The sequence below is a fragment of the Ambystoma mexicanum genome, chromosome 8 (assembly GCF_040938575.1).
Source record: "Ambystoma mexicanum isolate Mex_15411 chromosome 8, UKY_AmexF1_1, whole genome shotgun sequence".
NCBI lineage: Eukaryota > Metazoa > Chordata > Amphibia > Caudata > Ambystomatidae > Ambystoma > Ambystoma mexicanum.
The window spans coordinates 341,598,993-341,619,036 of record NC_090929.1 but is presented as its reverse complement, the minus strand read 5'-3'; the positions used below and the strand labels follow the sequence as shown (position 1 = coordinate 341,619,036).

At 46.2% G+C, this 20,044-nt stretch overlaps 1 protein-coding gene across 1 annotated transcript in view; it reads left to right on the top strand.

Moving 5' to 3' along the window:
- LOC138471917 (ectonucleoside triphosphate diphosphohydrolase 8-like) overlaps positions 1–20,044 on the top strand; it is a 487,786-nt gene that overhangs the window by 108,510 nt on the left and 359,232 nt on the right. Inside the window, exon 3 of the mRNA XM_069609787.1 lies at positions 7,879–8,014. Coding sequence (XP_069465888.1) covers positions 7,883–8,014 — 132 coding nt within the window. The 5' untranslated portion in view covers positions 7,879–7,882. The remainder of the gene's footprint in view (positions 1–7,878; positions 8,015–20,044) is intronic.

Genomic DNA, 20,044 nt, shown 5'->3' with positions numbered 1-20,044 from the left:
GCAATTACTTGCTTTTTGTGGCAATCTTCCCAGAATACTTTGTCCAATTTTTCCATTATGGCAGTAGGAATGGTCTGCTTACTAGAGTCTTTCAGATGAGTAAATCCATAAAACCTTTCAACAATTCTGTATCATTCATCAATGTAGCGATAGACTAGCACAGACTGAGTCTTAGTGGGAACATCAGTTGTATCATCTGCCTGAATAGCCACATAATCGGTGCATTATAACTGCTCTACAATGATCTCTCTGGTGACTGTGAGCATGCAGTCCAGCAGCTCATTCTGAATTGTTTTTGAAGTGCCCTTGAATACTGTTGCATTCTTTAAATGCAGTTCCATTGCACTGTCTATGCTCGATACAAAATCCACCAGGCCTCTAAATACACCAGGGTTCAAATAATCCTCAGTTTCATCATGGCCACGTAAAGCCAATTCAAACGCACCACAAAAACACACACAGTTGATTAACTTGGACAAGATGTATCGGTTTTTATCCACATCCTCATTATGCTTCATCACGATCCGGCAATAGGCGTCGTCCAACTGTGTTGCAATGTTTACACTTCCCAACATGCGCAGCTGTAATATATTCTCAATATTAGATTTGCACGATTCATGTCTCTTGCTTTTTTCTGAAAAATGCTTTAAATCAGTCACTCCTGTTTTCGTCCAGGCTGTTTCACCTCCAAACAGCAGGCAAGGGAAGCAGAACAAAGACTGCTTAGCAACACTACTAGTGAGCCATGTCTTCCTTTCATACCAAACCATGGAAAATGTGTGTGTTTAGGCCTTTCCCATATCTTTAGCAATCTGTTCAATTTTTAAATCTGGCCGATCAGGCCCTAGTCATTTCACCTCCAGTTTTTCACTGTGTGTGAGTCTGGAAAATGGTTTTGTGAGCAATTGATCCACTGAATTCATTTTCCGCAAAAATATTATGTACATATTCATATGGGATCATGTAGTCACTGTTCAAAGTCATTTCATAACACAGAAGTATTATTTGTCGGTACTAGGCGCAGATAACACCTGCAATTAAATACCCAACTCAGCTATACTTATCATTGACCAGTACAGCTCAGTTGGGTCTAATTGCAGATGTTATCTGCAGGAGTTAACATACATGCCCATTAGCAACTGTGACTCAGCCAGTATGTATGGATTTGTGCTTGTTGGAGAAATGAGGCAAGTTTGTTCTGTTAATACTGTTCTAAGAACTCCTTTTTACAAAACATTCTTTTTACAATGTGGGGAGAAATGCACTTTGATTTTTCAGACTGCATGGCCCTACCCCTCCCAAGCACTGGGAGTAATGGGAAACAAAGAAGGCATTCTGAGGTTTCAAAGATTGTTTCAAATTATGTGTCTTATGACTTTCCATGCATGTCACCCTCTCAGCTAGCCATAGATACCATTCTTTAGTCTGTACTGTTCATCTGATTTTCCCCACCACTTACAAACATGGGCTTCTTTTTTATTTTTTTAAAAGCTGTGCACCCAACCCTACCTAAGACTCATGGTAGCTCACCTGGCTTGTCGTTCTGAATTCTGGTAACTGCAATTAACTATCTGGATTCTAGAAGGTGCACTATGCAGGTTGAAGTCTGATGTTTTTGGTTCTGCAATTAACCTGGACTGGTTGGATTTGTTCACAGAAGGTGTTTTGGATGGTCTGTAAAGAGAAATCAAGAGACTGATCTGAGAAATGGCAACATAGGCTGAGAGCAGTAGTATGAGATTGGTTTCAGACGTGAAGGAGAGAGTTAACATTGTCACATTGGGCAAACAATACATATTGTGTCCTATGTGCATCCATTGTTTGACATAATACACACATCATTAAATAATATGCGACAGTGTACAATATACATTCTTTTGTCTCCAAATTGTAATGAAAGCAATTGCAAATAAGTCAACTAATCTGTCCACTCCAAACCCTCTAAACAAACACTATCACAAACAGGCAAGTGCACTTAAACTGTGGTGGTAAAAGTATTACAAGCTTCAGTCACACAGAAGAAACAAAACACAGCACATAGCACATACATCTGTGATATAAGCATCAATCACATACAGGAGAGCTGCGGGTCTCATTACAAGTTTGGTGGTATCTTGTTAGTAAATCCACCAAGGTACCACCAAACTGATTTACAGCCGGGTTAGGTGGTGTTAGTTGGTGTAAATCCCCATTTATTGGTGTCCATAGATCACTAGTGAGAGTCTTCACATGGACCCTAGACACAGAGTCTATATATCCTGTTAACCTGCTCCAACTCTCACCCTGAAACCCCATCGCACCAACGTTTTATAAGGAACACATTGATAAGAAGATTGTAACAATGTGAAAGACAAAGGCGGCCAGTGTGGTGGGCCAACATGCCAGGCATATACCAATGACCAAATATACACTAAACCAGAACATCCCACCACGCTTTGGGATGGATACCCTGCTCAAAAAAGCTATGAGAGTTTAGACACATAACTTAACGTGACAGGATGTGATTTAACATGACCAAACAAACAACCTAGTATAACAAACAAACATAGCACAACATGACATCAAATAGATAACCTAATACATCTTAGCATGCCAAACATAACATAATCTAGGACAGCATTGGTCTTATTAACACAACATAACTTAAGCTAACATGGCATGACCACCTTGCAGCAGGTCAAGACATCGGCCAGATCAGCAAACATTGCACAATGTTACATACACAGGAGGTCATTACAACCCCGGCGTTAAGGGTTAACGACGGCGTTAACCCTTAACGGCGGATTCCCACTTTAACGCCTGCTTTTGGCAGGCGTTAAAATCCATGGCGCTAACCCGCCATGGTGCTAATTATGCCGCCGTAATTTACGGCGGCGTAATTAGCGCCTTCCCCACTCCCATTATGCCCTATGGGGCAAAAATGGGAATGGGGAAGGGAAAATGGGAAATGGGGATTTACCGCCCCACTCACCTTGGAATGGGGCAGTAAATCCGCCATCCACCATGGTGTAAACGTAGTTTACACCATGGTGGTAAAGTTGGTGCACTTAGCACCAAGGTTGTAATGACCGCCACAGTATAAGAGAACAACACAGTTGGCAAGTGAGTCCCAATTAATATTTTAGAATGTGTTCTTGGAGAGGAAGCTGGTGACTCCGGGGAGAAAAAAAATCTATGTGGATGAGTGCTAGTGGGTGCGTGATGGTTGGTTTGCGCGAGTGATGGCGAGTGGGAGTGATTGATGGTAAGCGTGTACCATGACACACACCATGGCCCATTACTCATCCACACTCTCCCACCCTCAAAAAGAGCGTACCCTCTGTGGGGCAAGATTAGAATAGATAGTCCTTATTAATGTATGGTGTCTGTACTAAGGAAAAATGAAACTTATTGGGAATGATGCACCAGACGTGAGCATGGGGTGTGCTATTCCTTGTGGGCATCGGTCAGTAGCGGGTGAAGTACAAAAAGTGGATAGTGGAAACGAGTCATGTCACACGTGTGTGTATAGCTGGTGACAGATCCAGGGTCGGACTGGGCCATCAAAATTGTCTCGGACAACAATGAAAAAGTGGCCCACAGTTGCAAATGGCAATTCATTCCTTTTGTGACACTAGTGTCTGACCAATACCGGAGTGGGAGTTTTTTGATAAAATGTGATGCTAATTGTGCATTTTAAGGAATATTTATCAGCAACACTGGTCAAAATTACTAGCTGCATAGCGAAGTAACTCATCAAACGGACCGACATGTCGTGCCCGTTGCCCGCCCCCCCGGACTTCACCAGGGATTTGATGGAATCCTGTGAAGGCCGAGCGGTGGGCCTTAATTACTGCAAAGCAGCCAGCAGGCCCAACAGGCACGAGTGGGGTCAAGCCAGAGACCTAACGGCTGTACTCGGCTTTTAGATGACTCATAGCGGCAAATGATCAGCATCTTTGAGAAACTAAATATCCTCAAAATTGGGGTTTTTGTGAGGCAGGTAGTGGACATGAAGACAGTATTGGGGAACACTCATTGCCCCACACACGACCCACTTTTTTAAAACTATCCTCCTGCCCTAAAAAGCTTCAAGGCTGGCACCACCCATGGGTCTCAGTTGCAGAATCCACATGGCAATGCAGCAGCTGGGAACTCTACATGCATTGTTCTTGGTTAAGATTACATGGAAAAACAATCACTGTAACATCTGCATGGAGACCCAACCAGCGTGTTAGTGCTAAGTAAAAGTGAGGAAGGACCTGGATAGGTTGTGTACAGTTTGTGTAGCGAAGTTGAGGACTTTGTCTCAAGGGAGGAGTAGAGCGGAAGGCCAAGGAGTTGGCATGAGCAGTACCTGAGTTTGCTGAGCATTAGGGTGGTGATTAGAGTGGTGAGTAAGGAATGGATCTATTTTCCGAATGTTGAAAAGGGTAAGATGAGCGGCAGAGACAATAGTAGTGAGGAATTGCCAAATTTGGAGGTCACTATTAAAGAAGCCTGTAGGACAAGGGTGTGGGTGTTGTGATCCGAGCTGCCCTGGGTCTCTTTGCTGCTCTCTTTCGTCCTTGTTTGCTCAATCAAAGCAGAAAATACTCAATGTTCAACGTAAACTATTGGTGCCGCCTCTTGCATCAGATGCCAACCCTGGCAACTCAGCTGCACAGCCCTGCAGTCCCATCAGGATCACAGGTGAGGCCTACAAGCTTATTAAAGAGAGCAATTTAGATGCCAAAGGGAGCAAAATAATTTAACATAATGCAGAGAGTACTCTACTTATCAACGACAGCACTAGTAATGCCAGCAAAGTCATCGCACTGAGCATAGGGAGTGGAGGGCCAGACCACCCTGCAGTCAGTCCTCACATCATGTGCAGGAATTCACCCAGTCGAGGGGGCTCCGACTTGGGCGAGGCCAATCCAGGGGGTCTCAAGCGGACTATTTTCATTTTCACTGCCGCAACTCTGACAATTCTTCTGACAACAAGATCTCAGCAAACTGTAATGACGGCCCTAACATTACCATTGCGATAGCCTCAGATGCTGCTATATCTAACGCCGGCGCAGCCAAAGACATTAAAAACCTGAATGTAGCACCCAGTGCCACACCAAAAAGGTTTCAGTGGGGAGGGTCCAACCCCCAAATATCACCATTATCACCAGGACACCATGAAGACCACAAAGAAGAGGCCACGGGCCATGCGTGTTGTAAATGGGCACCAGCTGAATGCTTACTCTCCCTGCTTACAAGCCCCCCTCGGGAATGCCAACCAGCCCCACTCCGGACCCAGTGAACAAGGGACCATCAATGGGTAACTTCGTTCTAACCAAATTAGCAGCTCTAAAGAAGCTGCTCTTGCTCATTCTTGAAGACCACAAAGGTGGAGGAGGAACTAAGGGGGACTGGCAACCAAGAAAGCAGGGTAACACAAGGACCCCACAGTTTACAACAGAGAAAACTAACGGTATCAGGGTGATCCGCCCTAATCCGATTGACATCACTGTTGATAGCACACTGGTCATGCTAATGCCCTGCCCGTGAAGGGGCCCCTGACACCAGTCGATCTTGACATCTATACCCAAACTTTAAGCCAGCAGCACACAAGTGTTCAATCATCACAGCATATAGTATGTGGGCAGACTGACCAGGGGTCCAGAGAAACTTTTGTGGAGGAGCAGGCTATGTATAATCCAAACTGGCTCTCGATAATACCAGCCACAGGGGTCTGACTGCAGCATGGGTATAGTGCTGAGGTGTCCAGCTTAAGAAACAGGTAAATCGTAGTACTCATCGAGTACACAACTCACTTACCTGTAACTTAAGTGGGATTGGCAAGTCACACTCATGCCCAGCGCGATTGAAATCCTGGTGAAGGCCGAGCGGCGGGTCATAGTAGGCCTGAACACGCTCCGCGGCCGACACAAGTCCGTGAACATGCGCCACGGCCGGCCCACACAAGTCCACGACCATTGTGCGGGCCGCAGCATGTATTCAGGCAGGGTTGAATCAGGATTCAAGCAGCAACTAAGAGTAAATTAATTTGAATTACTTGCTTTAAGAAAGTTACTTACCTATGTTAATAACTGGCCTGGACTCTGTCAGCATCGCTCAGGAGCAGGAGGGCAGGCACCAGGCGAGCCGAGGCAGCACGTCCGGTCTGTGGATGGGCCTGGTAACTTGGTTTGACACTTGGCAGGAGGTGGTCGAGAAGAAGTCCACGAGTCAACCACCACAACAGCAAGGGCCCGGAAAGAAAGAACGAGAAGAGAAGGCGAGGTAATGTGTGCCCATGATCCGACTCCACCCACACACCATACGGATTGTCATTGGCTGGCAAACAGCCAATGACAATCCACAATCTATTGTTGCTATGCTAGCATGGCCCATACAGTCAGTAGGAGGACACTCTGGTATGCTGTTTGCGCAGAATACCAACAGTGCAGGGGCACCCCTCCAGCGCCCCGCCAGCTTCTTGAATGGGCGGATGGTTATGTAGAGTGCGTGGAGCTACAAGCTCCACGCACTCTAAATTGCCGAAATGTAACTAAATCGGGATGCGCCCTGCCGCAGCAGCAGGCCTGGGCCAGGCCCGCAGCCCAGGCTGCAGAGCGGCAGATTAATAAATAAATAATTAATCTGCTGCTCTGCACACGTTTAATTAATTTAAATAACTCTTAAGAGAAAGAGAGACTCTGTCTCTTTTCTTCTTCTCTCTGTGGGGGTTGGGCGGCGTGCGCCCCCCGCCCAATGTAAGAAGCCGCCACTGCCTTCCTGAAGGGCAGGAAGAAGGAGACTAGTCTTATCAGTGTTGACAACTTGTTCCAGAGACAGGGTGCTTTGCAGGAAGAGGCCTGCTTTCTTCTTTCTTCCCTACTCCATCGACCCAGGCGGTAAGTTACCGCCTGGGCCGTGACTTTACCACCATGGCGTAAACTATGTTTACGCCATGGTGGTTGGCGGACTTACCGCCCCATTCCGACCTAGGCGGGGCGGTAAGTCCCCAATCCCCATTTACCCTTCCCCATTCCCATTTTTGCCCCATAGGGCATAATGGGAGTGGGGAAGGCGCTAATTACGCCACCGTAAATTACGGTGGCGTAATTAGCACCATGGTCCCTTAGCGCCATGGATTTTAACGCCTGCAAAAAGCAGGTGTTAAAAGCGCCATGGCGCTAAGGGACCTCGTAATTGGCGGTAAGGGGTCGGCGCAGCTAACGCTGGCGTTAACCCCTTACCGCCAGGGTCGTAATGAGGCCCCATGTCTTTATTTCCAGCCTGGCCGTGTTGTAGCTTCTGATGGTTCCCAAAGTTCATGGAAGAAGAACTTGCAAAAGTGTGACTGAGCTCTAAGGGAAAAAAAGAAATCCCATAAACATCCTGAGAGCCTGATACCCGTGATACACGTATGAACAAGTAAGAAAAAAAGAGTGACATATGCACATGAATCCGGCAGGATAGCTCCAGAGCAATGCATGTGTCCTGGAAACAAAATAATGCATAGCACCACAGGTTCGAATCCTGGGCTTGCGCTTATAAACTGGCTCCGGTATTATAGAAGAACAATTATAATTTTAAGCCCAAAGTTGACATTTCATCATAAAACTTGGCAAATCTGAAGATATTCACATGTTAGCCCATACGGATGGGGAGGATTTAATTCAAACTTTGGTCATCATATAATGGGCAGGGGGGTGAGTGTTAGACCTATTTTAGTAGCTGCATGGATTCTGCTGTCTAGCACTGTATGTTCGAATTTGCGGCATTGTCGTGTTTACATGGAGGCAGTCACAGTTGGTATCAGCATTACATGTTGTTGTTACATGGTGGGTATTTCATGCCTGAATGTCAGTGATGCATGAACACGTGTAAGGATGAATTTCTCTTTTTTTCTTCCAACAGAAACATGGGAAAAATAAAGATAAGCAAGGAAACATGTGTAGTAGTTATCCTTTTATCGATCATAATATCTGGGATAATCGCCCTCATCATGAGTATCGTTAACTGGACCACTGTGTATCTGCCCCCCAATACAAAGGTAAGTGATGCCCTCTTCTTTTTCTCTGTCCCACGATATGGGTCCCTTGGAGATCTTCACGTGCTGCTCCTCTGTGGCTCGCCCTTGAAACTTCAAGACCTAGGGGCCTCATGACACGGTAGGCGGTAAGGGTTAACGGTCACCGGTAATGGTACCAGTGACCGTTAACCCTTACCGCCTTACTACGAGGTCCCTTAGCGGGTTGGTACTTTAACGCCTGCTTTCAGCAGGCGTTAAAAACCAACCCGCTAAGGGACCTTGGTGCTAATTAAGGCACCGCAAATTTGCGGTACCGTAATTAGCACCTTCCCCATTCCCATTATGCCCTATGGGGCAAAAATGGAAATGGGGAAGGGCAATGGTGGAAGGGGGAATTACCGCCCCGCCAACCTTGGAATAGGGCAGTAATTCCTCTTTCCACCAAGGCGGTGCCAGTATTTTACCGGCATGGACCAAGGTGCTAAGAGCACCTTGGTCCACCGCCTACCGTGTAATGAGGCCCCTGGTCTGTTTGTCTTTTGTTCTATGGATTGAAGGAAGTCTTAAGGGCTCCTTTCCTATTGACGCTTGATTCTTGCCTGGGGCCCGCTTTGATACTAGATCAGGCCTTTCAAACGAGGAAAATGTATGGAGCTGATGGAGGGATTTATGAATCGAAACGCTACCATTTCATTTGCACATTGTCGCAGAACCTCCTCTAGTGGCGCCCCATACTCCAGATAGGCTGTCGTTTCCAATCCCCCCCCGCTTACTCTTCATTTGAGGCGATGGCAGGACCGGGTTACCTGGGAACTTACTTCTACCATTGCTCTCAAACCGGCTCCGCAGGTTAAGTTACTCTAAGGTAAAATGCAACCCCTAATTATATCGAGGGATTTAGCCCTCTCACCCTCAAACTCCCCCAGTCGCAGATTGTAGACTTAAACGATGTTGGCCAGGTCACTTTTAAACAGGGCTGGTGTTACTGTGAAATTCTGAATCCCTGGTAACTTCAGATTCGTGTTTTTCTGAACTACACTTAGCATTCCATTTGTAAGAGAATGCAGGTGTGTTCATTTATGTGAGTGGGAGGAGATGAGGAGTGAAAAAGCAGCTGCCTTAAAGTATGAATCCAATGGGCTAGGTAGACTAATCTGTGCACCTTTGAATAGGAACTCTGACGAATTCAGGGAATTTGTCCCTTTTCCCCGAGGGGGAGACCGCCTCTTTGGGACTAGGGAAGTGAGCCTGCTACGCAATACCCCTTAGGGGACAGGGCAAGCAGGATCCCAATGGGGCTGAACCCCCTGCCCCTTGGGAACAAGGAATGCCCAAGTAAGGATTCCAGCCCACCTCCCTTCACTTCTAAATCCTCAATGTTGGTTGGTTACACAGGTGTTAAAGAGGGTAATCACATATAGGGCCCCTTTAAAGTGGATTGCTTGATTTCTGGCCTCTATTTGTTACTGCCTCCTTGTGATGACGAGGACTAATGGCATCTTCCCGTTCAGTCCAGCGAGGCACCTAAATACACCTGGATGCCAGCAGCATTGGAGAGTCAGCCAGAAAGTGAGAAATGGCGGCTTGCGCAGACGTGCAGAGGACGGAGTCACTCTCTCTCAGGAAGAGCGAAAAGCCACGCAAATGCCATGGTGGGAGAAGACCCAACGCAGGCGTGGGATGCTGCTGCTTCAAAGGTGGAGACTCCCGCGAGCCCAGGGATGCTGAGGAAGGAAGCAAACCTGAAGGAAATTAGACATACCAGCATCTTGTCTGATCGATGCTGAAGAACCGAGAAGGGAGCAGCAACGTGGAACAAATGACTGCACAGACCAGAGTCAAGTCTGCATGGGTCAGAGAAACGGCCTCCATTAAGGACCACTGCCGCTGGAGAGAAGTTAAATGGCCATAAACGAGGTGTGGCTGGAGGGCGGCGAGGCCATAACCAAGCCCAAAAGGGGCTTAGTATCCAAATACCCCAGGAGGGGTTGACAGAAGCAAGAAACAAAACCAGTCAGGGCAGACACGAAACCCACACAGGGCTAACGATCCTAACACCCGGGGAGGGAGTGACACACACATGGGGCTAATGATCCAAATATCCTAGGGGGGGTGGGGTGAAAGAAGTGAGAGCCAAAACTGGGCATAGCAGACTTGGAACCGACATGGGGCTGTTGATCTGAATGCCCCAGAAGGTGGCGATGGAAGCCACCAATCAAGCCGGGCTGAGCATGCCCGTAGCTTACGCCGGGCTGAGACCCTGAATACCCCAGAAGGGGGTCAGAGAAGCAAGCTACACAGCAGAGCTGAGCAGGCCTGCAGCCCACCTGGGGCTGAGAAAGAGTTTACCCCATGAGGAGGTGAGAGAAAGGATAAAGGAGGCAGGACTGGCCAAGCCCGTAGCCTTCATGTGGCCAGGAAGGTGAACAACACAGAAAGCACAAAGAACGAACTTTGTTTTGGTGGTGAATATTGATCTGGGCCCGGAGGAGACTTCCCAGGAGACGTGATAAATGTAAAGACTGTTCAGACTACCTGACAAGCACCTTGTTCCAGCCAAAAAGGAAAGCTGAGGGACATTTTTGTTTTGGAACTTTGATACTTAACCAAGAACTAGAAGATGCCATGAGAACTCGTTGGTCGGGGTCAGAAAACCAGCCACCACTAATTTATTCAAAGGGGGAGTAACCCTGTCCTGAACTCAAGCTTAGATTCTCTTTTCTTTCTTTCTTTTCATAGTGGTAAGGCAGATAATAGGTTAGAATAGATTTGGACGGAGGACAGGGTTTATTTTGGGAGGCGTCCTGATGAGCGACCTTTTGCTGTATTCTAGAGTGGGGACTCTTTCATAGAGATAGGGTTTGGAGGAGGTTTTCTTTAATTTCTTTAATAAACGTAGTCTGACTTACCACAGAACCCTGTACTGAAGTGCTCCCCTAATCCGGTTCTCAAGAGCCAAAACTACTCAATTTCTTCTGGATATCTACACAAAATACATTAGATTATTGTGAATCTAAATGTGAGTTAATGAGATAGTACTTAGCCTGAAAACATGGTGCAGTTGGGGGCTCTCAAACTGAATTTGATAATGTCAAAGAGAGAAAGATTTTATTTTTTTAAATTAATTATTCCATACAGAATGGATTTGCCTTCTACAGTCCGGAAAACACCCACCGTCAGACCCAAGACCCCTGACGGCCAGCTTCCCCCACTACCATCTTCCCCCACCTCTGTGTCCTTTTTTTCATTTTTATTCTCCCCGGCCCTCAAAACGTACCTATTGTGGTTGCGGCGGAGCATGCTCGCCACAGCCGAACCTTCCTCTCTGCTGGTAAAGGTTTTTCCTTCTCACACTACAAAGGGACGCTGTGCATGTCCCGTTGTAGGAAGGAAAACCCTTATTTTTTTGGCACCTGGGTTGCCGTTTTGGTAACCCTGGGTGATTCGCTCGGGCTTTTAACTCGGGTCCCAGGCCATTAACACCTGATCCCGCACGCCGGATCAGGTAGGTGTTAACGCCACATTAAGACACTTTTGTTTTGGAATCTGCCATAGCCGCTGGATTGCATTCATGGGTTGCATATGTGAACAAATACCAACTAATATGTTTGCAAGAACGCTAGGTACTAGAGGCTCACCGTTGCTGGGGCTCTAAAAGCTTTGATAAACGTTTTGCTAAAATGACAAACAGTCAAACCTATCGGAGGGCTGGTGATCATTGTTTCCATTAGAATACCACTCGGATTCCAACCCAAGGTGCTTTTGGTGGTAAAGATGAAGGGCCCAACAACTATGTCCTGAGTGTTCTTGTGTCCACTGTAATATTAAGCAGCTTGTTTGCGAGCTGGACTTGGCCGGTAACAGGCTGCTAGCCTCTGCCATGGGGGGTCCAAAAGATGCGGGGCTCCAATGAGGGATTAAGGCTGTTATAGTACCAGCCAAGTCGACCCATAACCCGGTGCTTAACGCTATTATCACACAATGCTCCTTTCGATGTGTTAATATTTATATATATTTTTTAAACCACAGTTAGCTATGCAATGACATTAGAAGACCAATAACTTTAAAAAAAATCTGATGGCCGCCACGCAATGCAAGTCCCTTTTTTATGTTGTTGACTACCGTTGTGGGGGACCAGAGGACGGTGGTGGAAAGGCTGGCAACTGGGTGAGGAAAGTCAAGGGGGGACAAGAGGGAGAGGTATTGGATCTAAGCTTGGTCAGAGACGTTGGGGGTGGGGGAAGCGGGATGGGCCGATTACAAAAAACAACTGTGGCACAGGGAGTGTGTTCCGGAGGCTGGTAAAAACAAAATGCGTGCTTATTCCATCAGTGCAAGCCCACCTTCCCACTCTCCTGATGGGCTGGCAGCATTCCTCTACGTGCTAATCCATAGAAATGCTTGCTTGCAATCGGGGATAGGCGCCAACAGGGAATTGCAGTGGCTTCTTTGCGCTGGCATGTTATATGAAGCAATGTTAGGTGGAAGATGAGGCTATACAGGAAATATTGCTGAATTTTAGGGGCAGGAAATTTAGCATTCCATGATCTAGGCCAGTGCCACGTATTTTCCATTTAAGATTGAACTGCGTGGCTATTGAAGCTCACATCACTCATGAGTTTCATTTCTCAATCAAAAGTGGACATTGATGGCTAGTGCAGGGTTGCGTTTGGAAAAGTGATCACAACGCTTTCCAATGTGTGTTCAAGCCCTAGCCCGTGCCTGATCTGTTCCTGAAACCCCATGAAACGTGCCACCTACACAAGGAAAGTGTGAAAGATGTGATATATACTGGTGCCAACCAATTGTTTAAAGATTCCAATATATGATATGTTGCTGGCATTTACCCACGTCCTATGTTCCAAAGCGTGCTACATTTATAACATGTCTTTATTCATTTATGTATTTTGGAGTTTTGTACAGTGCTTAAAGCATGTCACCTTGCAGCGACTTCCGGTCGTTGTGAAATACAGGCTGAAAAGGAAACACAAGCAGTGAGAAATGAGGGGAATAAGAGTCGAACCGAATATGCAGAAATCTCCTATTCTTCATCACTAATCTTTCGCTCGATTCATGTGGCATTTCAATGCCATTTTAAAAAGTTATTTTTTTTACTGTTTTCATAACTGCAGGTGACTGTGTTCTGCCATCAGACTAGGCTTCAGAGCATTCCAAAGTTTAGGGCCCTTGAATCCCAGTGCTTTGCCTCCATGTTTAAGGCATTTAATTGATCGTTGATTTAGCAGGTTGAAGTTGGTTGACCTTTACGGCGGAGTCTATAACTTTTTCCCTTTCAAAATGTTTTGGACTACAACTCCCATCAACCCATGCTGTTCTAGTCAATTGTGAGTAACCATGTGAGGCATAGTGCAAAATAACCGGAGATCCTCAACTTGCAGACCTCCATAGTCTGTCTTGACCTTTCCTGGTCAGAGAAGCTAAAGTGATGTTAAAATAGCCCAGGCGAGCCATAATCTATGCAATAGTTAATTCAATCCCACTCAGGGTGACAGTAGCAAAACAAAAGAGGTGATGGCTGGAAGGTTTAGAATAAGTCTTAACCTCTGGCATTGCTCTGGGCGACCCTCCAGACCATCTTCTTCACCTGCCAAGCCATTACAAAAGGGGAAAAACCATATGCAAATCAGGCTTGTTCCCACCCCCGAAGGGGTAGTCCAGCCCGAACTGCTAGGTCACATCCCTTCTGCACGAGACCACAAGCATCCCCAGACATGTTTCAGCCTTGTTGGGCGTCATCAGTGAGGAGTAGCTTGGGTCTCTAGGCCCAGCAGGCACGGGACCCACATCTGGGCATACCTGTCTCACTCAGGGTGACAATAGCAAAACAAAAGAGGTGATGGCTGGAAGGTTTAGAATAAGTCTTAACCTCTGGCATTGCTCTGGGCGACCCTCCAGACCATCTTCTTCACCTGCCAAGCCATTACAAAAGGGGAAAAACCATATGCAAATCAAGCTTGGTGCCACCCCCAAAGGGGCAGTCCAGCTGAACTGCTAGGTCACATCCCTTCGAGACCACAGGCATCCTCAGACATGTTTCAGCCTTGTTGGGCGTCATCAGTGAGGAGTAGCTTGGGTCTCTAGGCCCAGCAGGCACGGGACCCACGTCTTGGCATACCCGTCCCACTCAGGGTGACAATAGCAAAACAAAAGAGGTGATGGCTGGAAGGTTTAGAATAAATCTTAACCTCTGGCATTGCTCTAGGCCACAAGGATGTCTAGGAGGATAGGGGTGGCTTGTTGGTCTTCAGCAAAGGTGATCAGGAGTTCCTTTGTGAGTCGTATGGTGGACTCGCTCAGGTTTTAATTCTGTTTGCTAATGATCCAGAAGGCAGTTTTGTTCCAATTAGTCCTGCAGTTGTCTCATAAATTCAATTTGCGTGATTTTTATGTCACAGGGAAGGTTTGATGTCTGTGAATATTTTGTAAAAGTCTTTGGTTCAGCTGCTATATTTTTCAGGAAGGAAGTGGTAACAGCTTGCTTGAGTGGGTTGGGGACGAGGCCCAATTTTAAGGATGAGGTAATCACTCAAGAGATGTTGGAAACAATTGTTGAAAGGAATCTTTTTAAGCCTGGTGCTGGCCATGGATCAGTTGGATCATGGATTCTTTAATTTTAGTGCCTTTTTAAAAAACCTCTTCCGGATCCATAGGATGGAAAGCAGCGAAGGATGAACTCAGCAAAGAAAGTGGCTGGGAGTGTATGGTGATGCTGCAGATTTGTTTAGAATGCAGATCTTTGTTGTCATGACTGGTTGCTGTGGGAGTGTTTTTCAGGGCCCTGGGTTCATATTTCTTTAAAGATATTGGACGTCTCTTTGCTCGTGCCTGATTCGGCTCGCTGTGTCCACCGTATGCTATTTGTCTCCAGAAGCGTTCCTGTTCACGCTACCTCTTGTCTCGCGGTTTGCGCATCTTGTAGTCCTTGCTGGGCGCCACGTGCATGCCCCCACTGACAGGAGATGTTGTCATGTGTAGTTTTCTTTCATCAGCCGCTTGTTACTACTATTCCAGATCCACCTTGGTGGCCATTATGTTTCACTGCTTCATCTCATATTAATTTCCTTTCCTATGTTCTCTCCTATAGTATGGGACATCATATCTGTGTTCTTCCTCTCATTCTTATAGTTCGATGAGTTCATTTATCCTCCTTTTATCTCTTCTCTTTTTCCTTCTGTCTCGATTACTCTCTGGAATACACGTTTTAAATGTAAAATAACATCATCTACACTCAACCGCTTTCTTCTTCTTAATTTATAATGTCTCTCTCTCACTGAGACCTGCATTACCTTATTTTACACTTCTACCCCTTCTGCTCTCACTACACCCCCAACAGTTGTTTCTCACTCTCCTCCAAAGCATGACATGTTGGAGGCGCTTCTATGATTTTTCTTTCCTCATGGACCCTTCCCCCTTTTGCTCCTTCTCTACAGCTCTCTTCTTTCGAATATTGCTTTACTTCTTTTTCTGAAGCTCAGTTACTTTCCTTTGTTATTGTCTTTCACCATTACGGTCCTCTCCTGAAATGTGATGAATTTGATTCTCTATTGACTCTTTCTTTCTTTCTTTCTTTCTTTCTTTCTTTCTTTCTTTCTTTCTTTCTTTCTTTCTTTCTTTCTTTCTTTCTTTCTTTCTTTCTTTCTTTCTCTTTATTTCTTTCTGATTTCCCAGTCTTTCTATTAGGGAACTTTAATGTTCTTTAATGTTCATGCTCACTCATGCTTCTTGTTCCTTTCTTCCATCTACTGGCTCCTTTCACTTGTCTGCACTCCCCACCCCATCTTCGCACATATTTGGATCCTCTCTTGATCTCATTTCTGCACCTCTTATCTCTGCCTTTCCCTTTCATTCGATTCTGCTCTTCTACTCTCCTCTTCATCACCGACTACCACCTTTTCGCACTGCGACTCCATTGCTTTAATGTCTCTTCATCCTCTAATAATGTATATTTATCTCTTCCTCCTCTTTCTGATTTCTCTCATCTTCACAAGATTCTGCCTCCGTGTTTTCCTCTGCCATGGCGTCTCCATTGACTCTCTCTAGCCCCTTTCTTCTTTTGGTTCTAGTCAAAAACCTTTCCATCCAATGTTGACTCCTTCTCTTCTGTCCTTCCTTATCCCAGAAGAAACTGGAGTGACACGGTCAGCTTTCTCCACTCTATGCTCACCATGTATTTAAAGAACAGGTACAGTGCAGGCATTCGCAGTACAAGATGTCCCCACACTACGCCCTCGATTTGTTCAGAGAACAGGTACAGTATTGGCATTAGTAATGCAAGATTTCCCAACACTATAACCTCCATGTATTCAGAGAACAGGTACAGTGCAGGCATCAGCAATGCAAGCTTTCCCCACACTTTAGCCTCCATGGATTCAGAGAATAGGTACAGTGCAGACATTAGCAATACAAGCTTTGCATACACTACGCCCCCCATTTGTTAAGAGAGCAAGTACAGCATTGGCAGTAGCAATCAAGCTTTCACAACACTATAACCTCCATGTATTCAGAGAACAGGTACAGTGCAGCCATCAGCAATGTAAGCTTTCCCCACACTTTAGCCTCCATGTATTCAGAGAATAGGTACAGTGTAGACATTAGCAATACAAGCTTTGCATAGACTACGCCCCCCATTTGTTAAGAGAACAAGTACAGCATTGGCAGTAGCAATCAAGCTTTCACAACACTATAACCTCCATGTATTCAGAGAACAGGTACAGTGCAGACATTAGCAATGCAAGCTTTCCCCACACTTTAGCCTCCATGTATTCAGAGAATAGGTACAGTGCAGGCATTAGCAATACAAGCTTTGCATACACTACAGCCCCCATTTGTTAAGAGAACAAGTACAGCATTGGCAGTAGCAATCAAGCTTTCACCACACTATAGCCTCATGTATTCAGAGAACAGGTACAGTGCAGGCATCAGCAATGCAAGCTTTCCCCACACTTTAGCCTCCATGTATTCAGAGAATAGGTACAGTGCAGACATTAGCAATACAAGCTTTGCATACACTACGACCCCCATTTGTTAAGAGAACAAGTACAGCATTGGCAGTAGTAATCAAGCTTTCACCACAGAATAGCCTCATGTATTCAGAGAACAGGTACAGGGCAGGCATCAGCAATGCAAGCTTTCCCCACACTTTAGCCTCCATGTATTCAGAGAATAGGTACAGTGCAGACATTAGCAATACAAGCTTTGCATACACTACGGCCCCCATTTGTTAAGAGAACAAGTACAGCATTGGCAGTAGCAATCAAGCTTTCACCACACTATAGCCTCATGTATTCAGAGAACAGGTACAGTGCAGCCATCAGCAATGTAAGCTTTCCCCACACTTTAGCCTCCATGTATTCAGAGAATAGGTACAGTGTAGACATTAGCAATACAAGCTTTGCATAGACTACGCCCCCCATTTGTTAAGAGAACAAGTACAGCATTGGCAGTAGCAATCAAGCTTTCACCACAGAATAGCCTCATGTATTCAGAGAACAGGTACAGTGCAGGCATCAGCAATGCAAGCTTTCCCCACACTTTAGCCTCCATGTATTCAGAGAATAGGTACAGTGTAGACATTAGCAATACAAGCTTTGCATACACTACGACCCCCATTTGTTAAGAGAACAAGTACAGCATTGGCAGTAGCAATCAAGCTTTCACCACAGAATAGCCTCATGTATTCAGAGAACAGGTACAGTGCAGGCATCAGCAATGCAAGCTTTCCCCACACTTTAGCCTCCCTGTATTCAGAGAATTGGTACAGTGCAGACATTAGCAATACAAGCTTTGCATACACTACGGCCCCCATGTGTTAAGAGAACAAGTACAGCATTGGCAGTAGCAATCAAGCTTTCACCACACTATAGCCTCATGTATTCAGAGAACAGGTATAGTGCAGGTGTCAGCAATGCAAGCTTTCCCCGCACTATGCCGCCAACTATTTAGAGAACTGGTAGTGCACAGACAGTAGCAATGCAAACATTCCCCCACACTATACCCTCCATGTATTCAAAGAACAGGTGCAGCACAAGCAGTAGCAATGCAAGCATTCCCCACATTATGCCATATATTTAGAGAACTGTTACAGCACAAGCCTTAGCAATACAAGTTTTCTGTACACTATTCCCTCCATGTATTCAGAGAGCAGGTACAGTGCAGACATCTGCAATGCAATCTTTCTACACGATATACCCTCCATGTATTCAGAGAACAGGTGCAGCAAACATGTTAACAATGCAAGCTTTCACACATTATGGCCGAATATGTTCAACCCATGCAGTAGCAATGCAGGCTTTCTCTACATTATACCACCATGTAGTTAGAGAAGAAGGTGCAGCACACACAGTTGCAAGCTTACCCCCACACTATTCCTTCCATATATTCAGAGAACAGGTTTAGTGCAAGCAGCAGCAATGCAAGCTTTCCCCACAGGGTTCCTTGTCTCAACTTTGCATGCATTTACTGCGGGAGTCCTTACAGTGCAGTAAATACAGCGAAGTGCGTTCCCTCGCCGTCCATTCCCCTCCCTGTATCTGCAAAGGGGGAGGTGGGCCCACTCTTCACCCTCCACCCCCCGTCTCTAGCTCCCACGGAGGGGTTTGGGGGGGGGGGGGTTTCTTCCTACTTCAAGCCCACCACCCCCTCACACACCCCTAACCATCTCACACATTTACCTGTTTCCCCTCTGCAGGTCAGTTTCCTCTGCTTCCACTGGTGAAGAGCCCCTTCGTAGCCCCTTTCACTGACCTACCAACACATTTCATGCCCACCTCTCAAAGATAAAAGGCACACCTCTGCCTGTGGGCTGTAGCGCGGTTCTTTGCCACGCCGCATGTCCAGCACAGCAAAGTCCTGCGTTGTACTTGCTGCGTGGCAAAGTTAGGTCACCTCCCCCAACACTATACCCTCCATGAATTCAGAGAACAGGTAAATTATGGATAGTAACAAAACAGCTTTTGCCACAATATATCTTGACTGTATTCAGAGAACAGATGCAGCACATGCAGTAGCAATGCAAGCTTTCACTTCACTATACCCTCCATGTATTTTACGTTTTGTTAATATGCTTTTATACTGCACCAAATCACCAGCTTAGTAGTAACAGAGCACCTAGGCTTGCCTGTGGAGTGGCATACTGTGACCCCGCCAGGCATATCCACACCTTACGTCTGCTGGAAGAAAGAAAATGACCAAGGGGAAGATTAGGTGGGGAAATACATGTTTACGAAATCGGGGGGATAGAACAGGGGAAGAATGTTTTGTGATAGAGTATTAAAGGCGCTAAATCAGCACCAGATAGGGGGCACACCTACCACCTGCGGGAGGAAGCAAGAGGAGGGGGCACCTCCTAGGGGAGAAAAAACATGGGTACACAAACGACCTGCAGTCACACCATGAAAGAAGGCCTCGTGGGGAAATGCGGGCTAGGGATGCACTGTGTATGCCATCGGCCCAGAGAGCTTTTCTAATGTATTATGAGAAAGGGAAAAATCCCAGGTAAACACACTTAGCAGGGATGCCCCCAGGTTGGGCCTCGCCCAGGACACCTGCTCTGAACACATGATCAGCGCACCACGGGAAATGTAAGAAGAAGACGGAGCTCAAGCTGTGCGTCACGGGCAGCCAAAGCAGCTAAAACAACACTAGGTTATGTAATGAGTCAATCATAAGGGCACTAAGGGGTAGAGGGAAAGTGCACCTGAGCCAGAGATCTGTTCACATACCGTGTATGCCGGTCGGCAGGTGGTTATGGGATTGGGAAGCTGAATGTATTGGCGTTCCTAGGAGGATCAATCAAATGGTACGTTTCTATGTCCTTGGGAGGTAGCCAGCCTTCAGAGCATCCACCAAAGGGTTTGCGGAGGCCATTATCTAGCAGGTATCGTGTGAATGTCTCCCTTCCCACCAGAAGCAGGGCGTCTTGTGTTCCTTTCAGATATGGTGCTGAGCAATGGAAGAATAATAAAGTGGCAGCGGTCAGCACAAATGTTATTTTACTAATTGCAAACTGTTCCCGGGAGGGGTGAGAAGCGA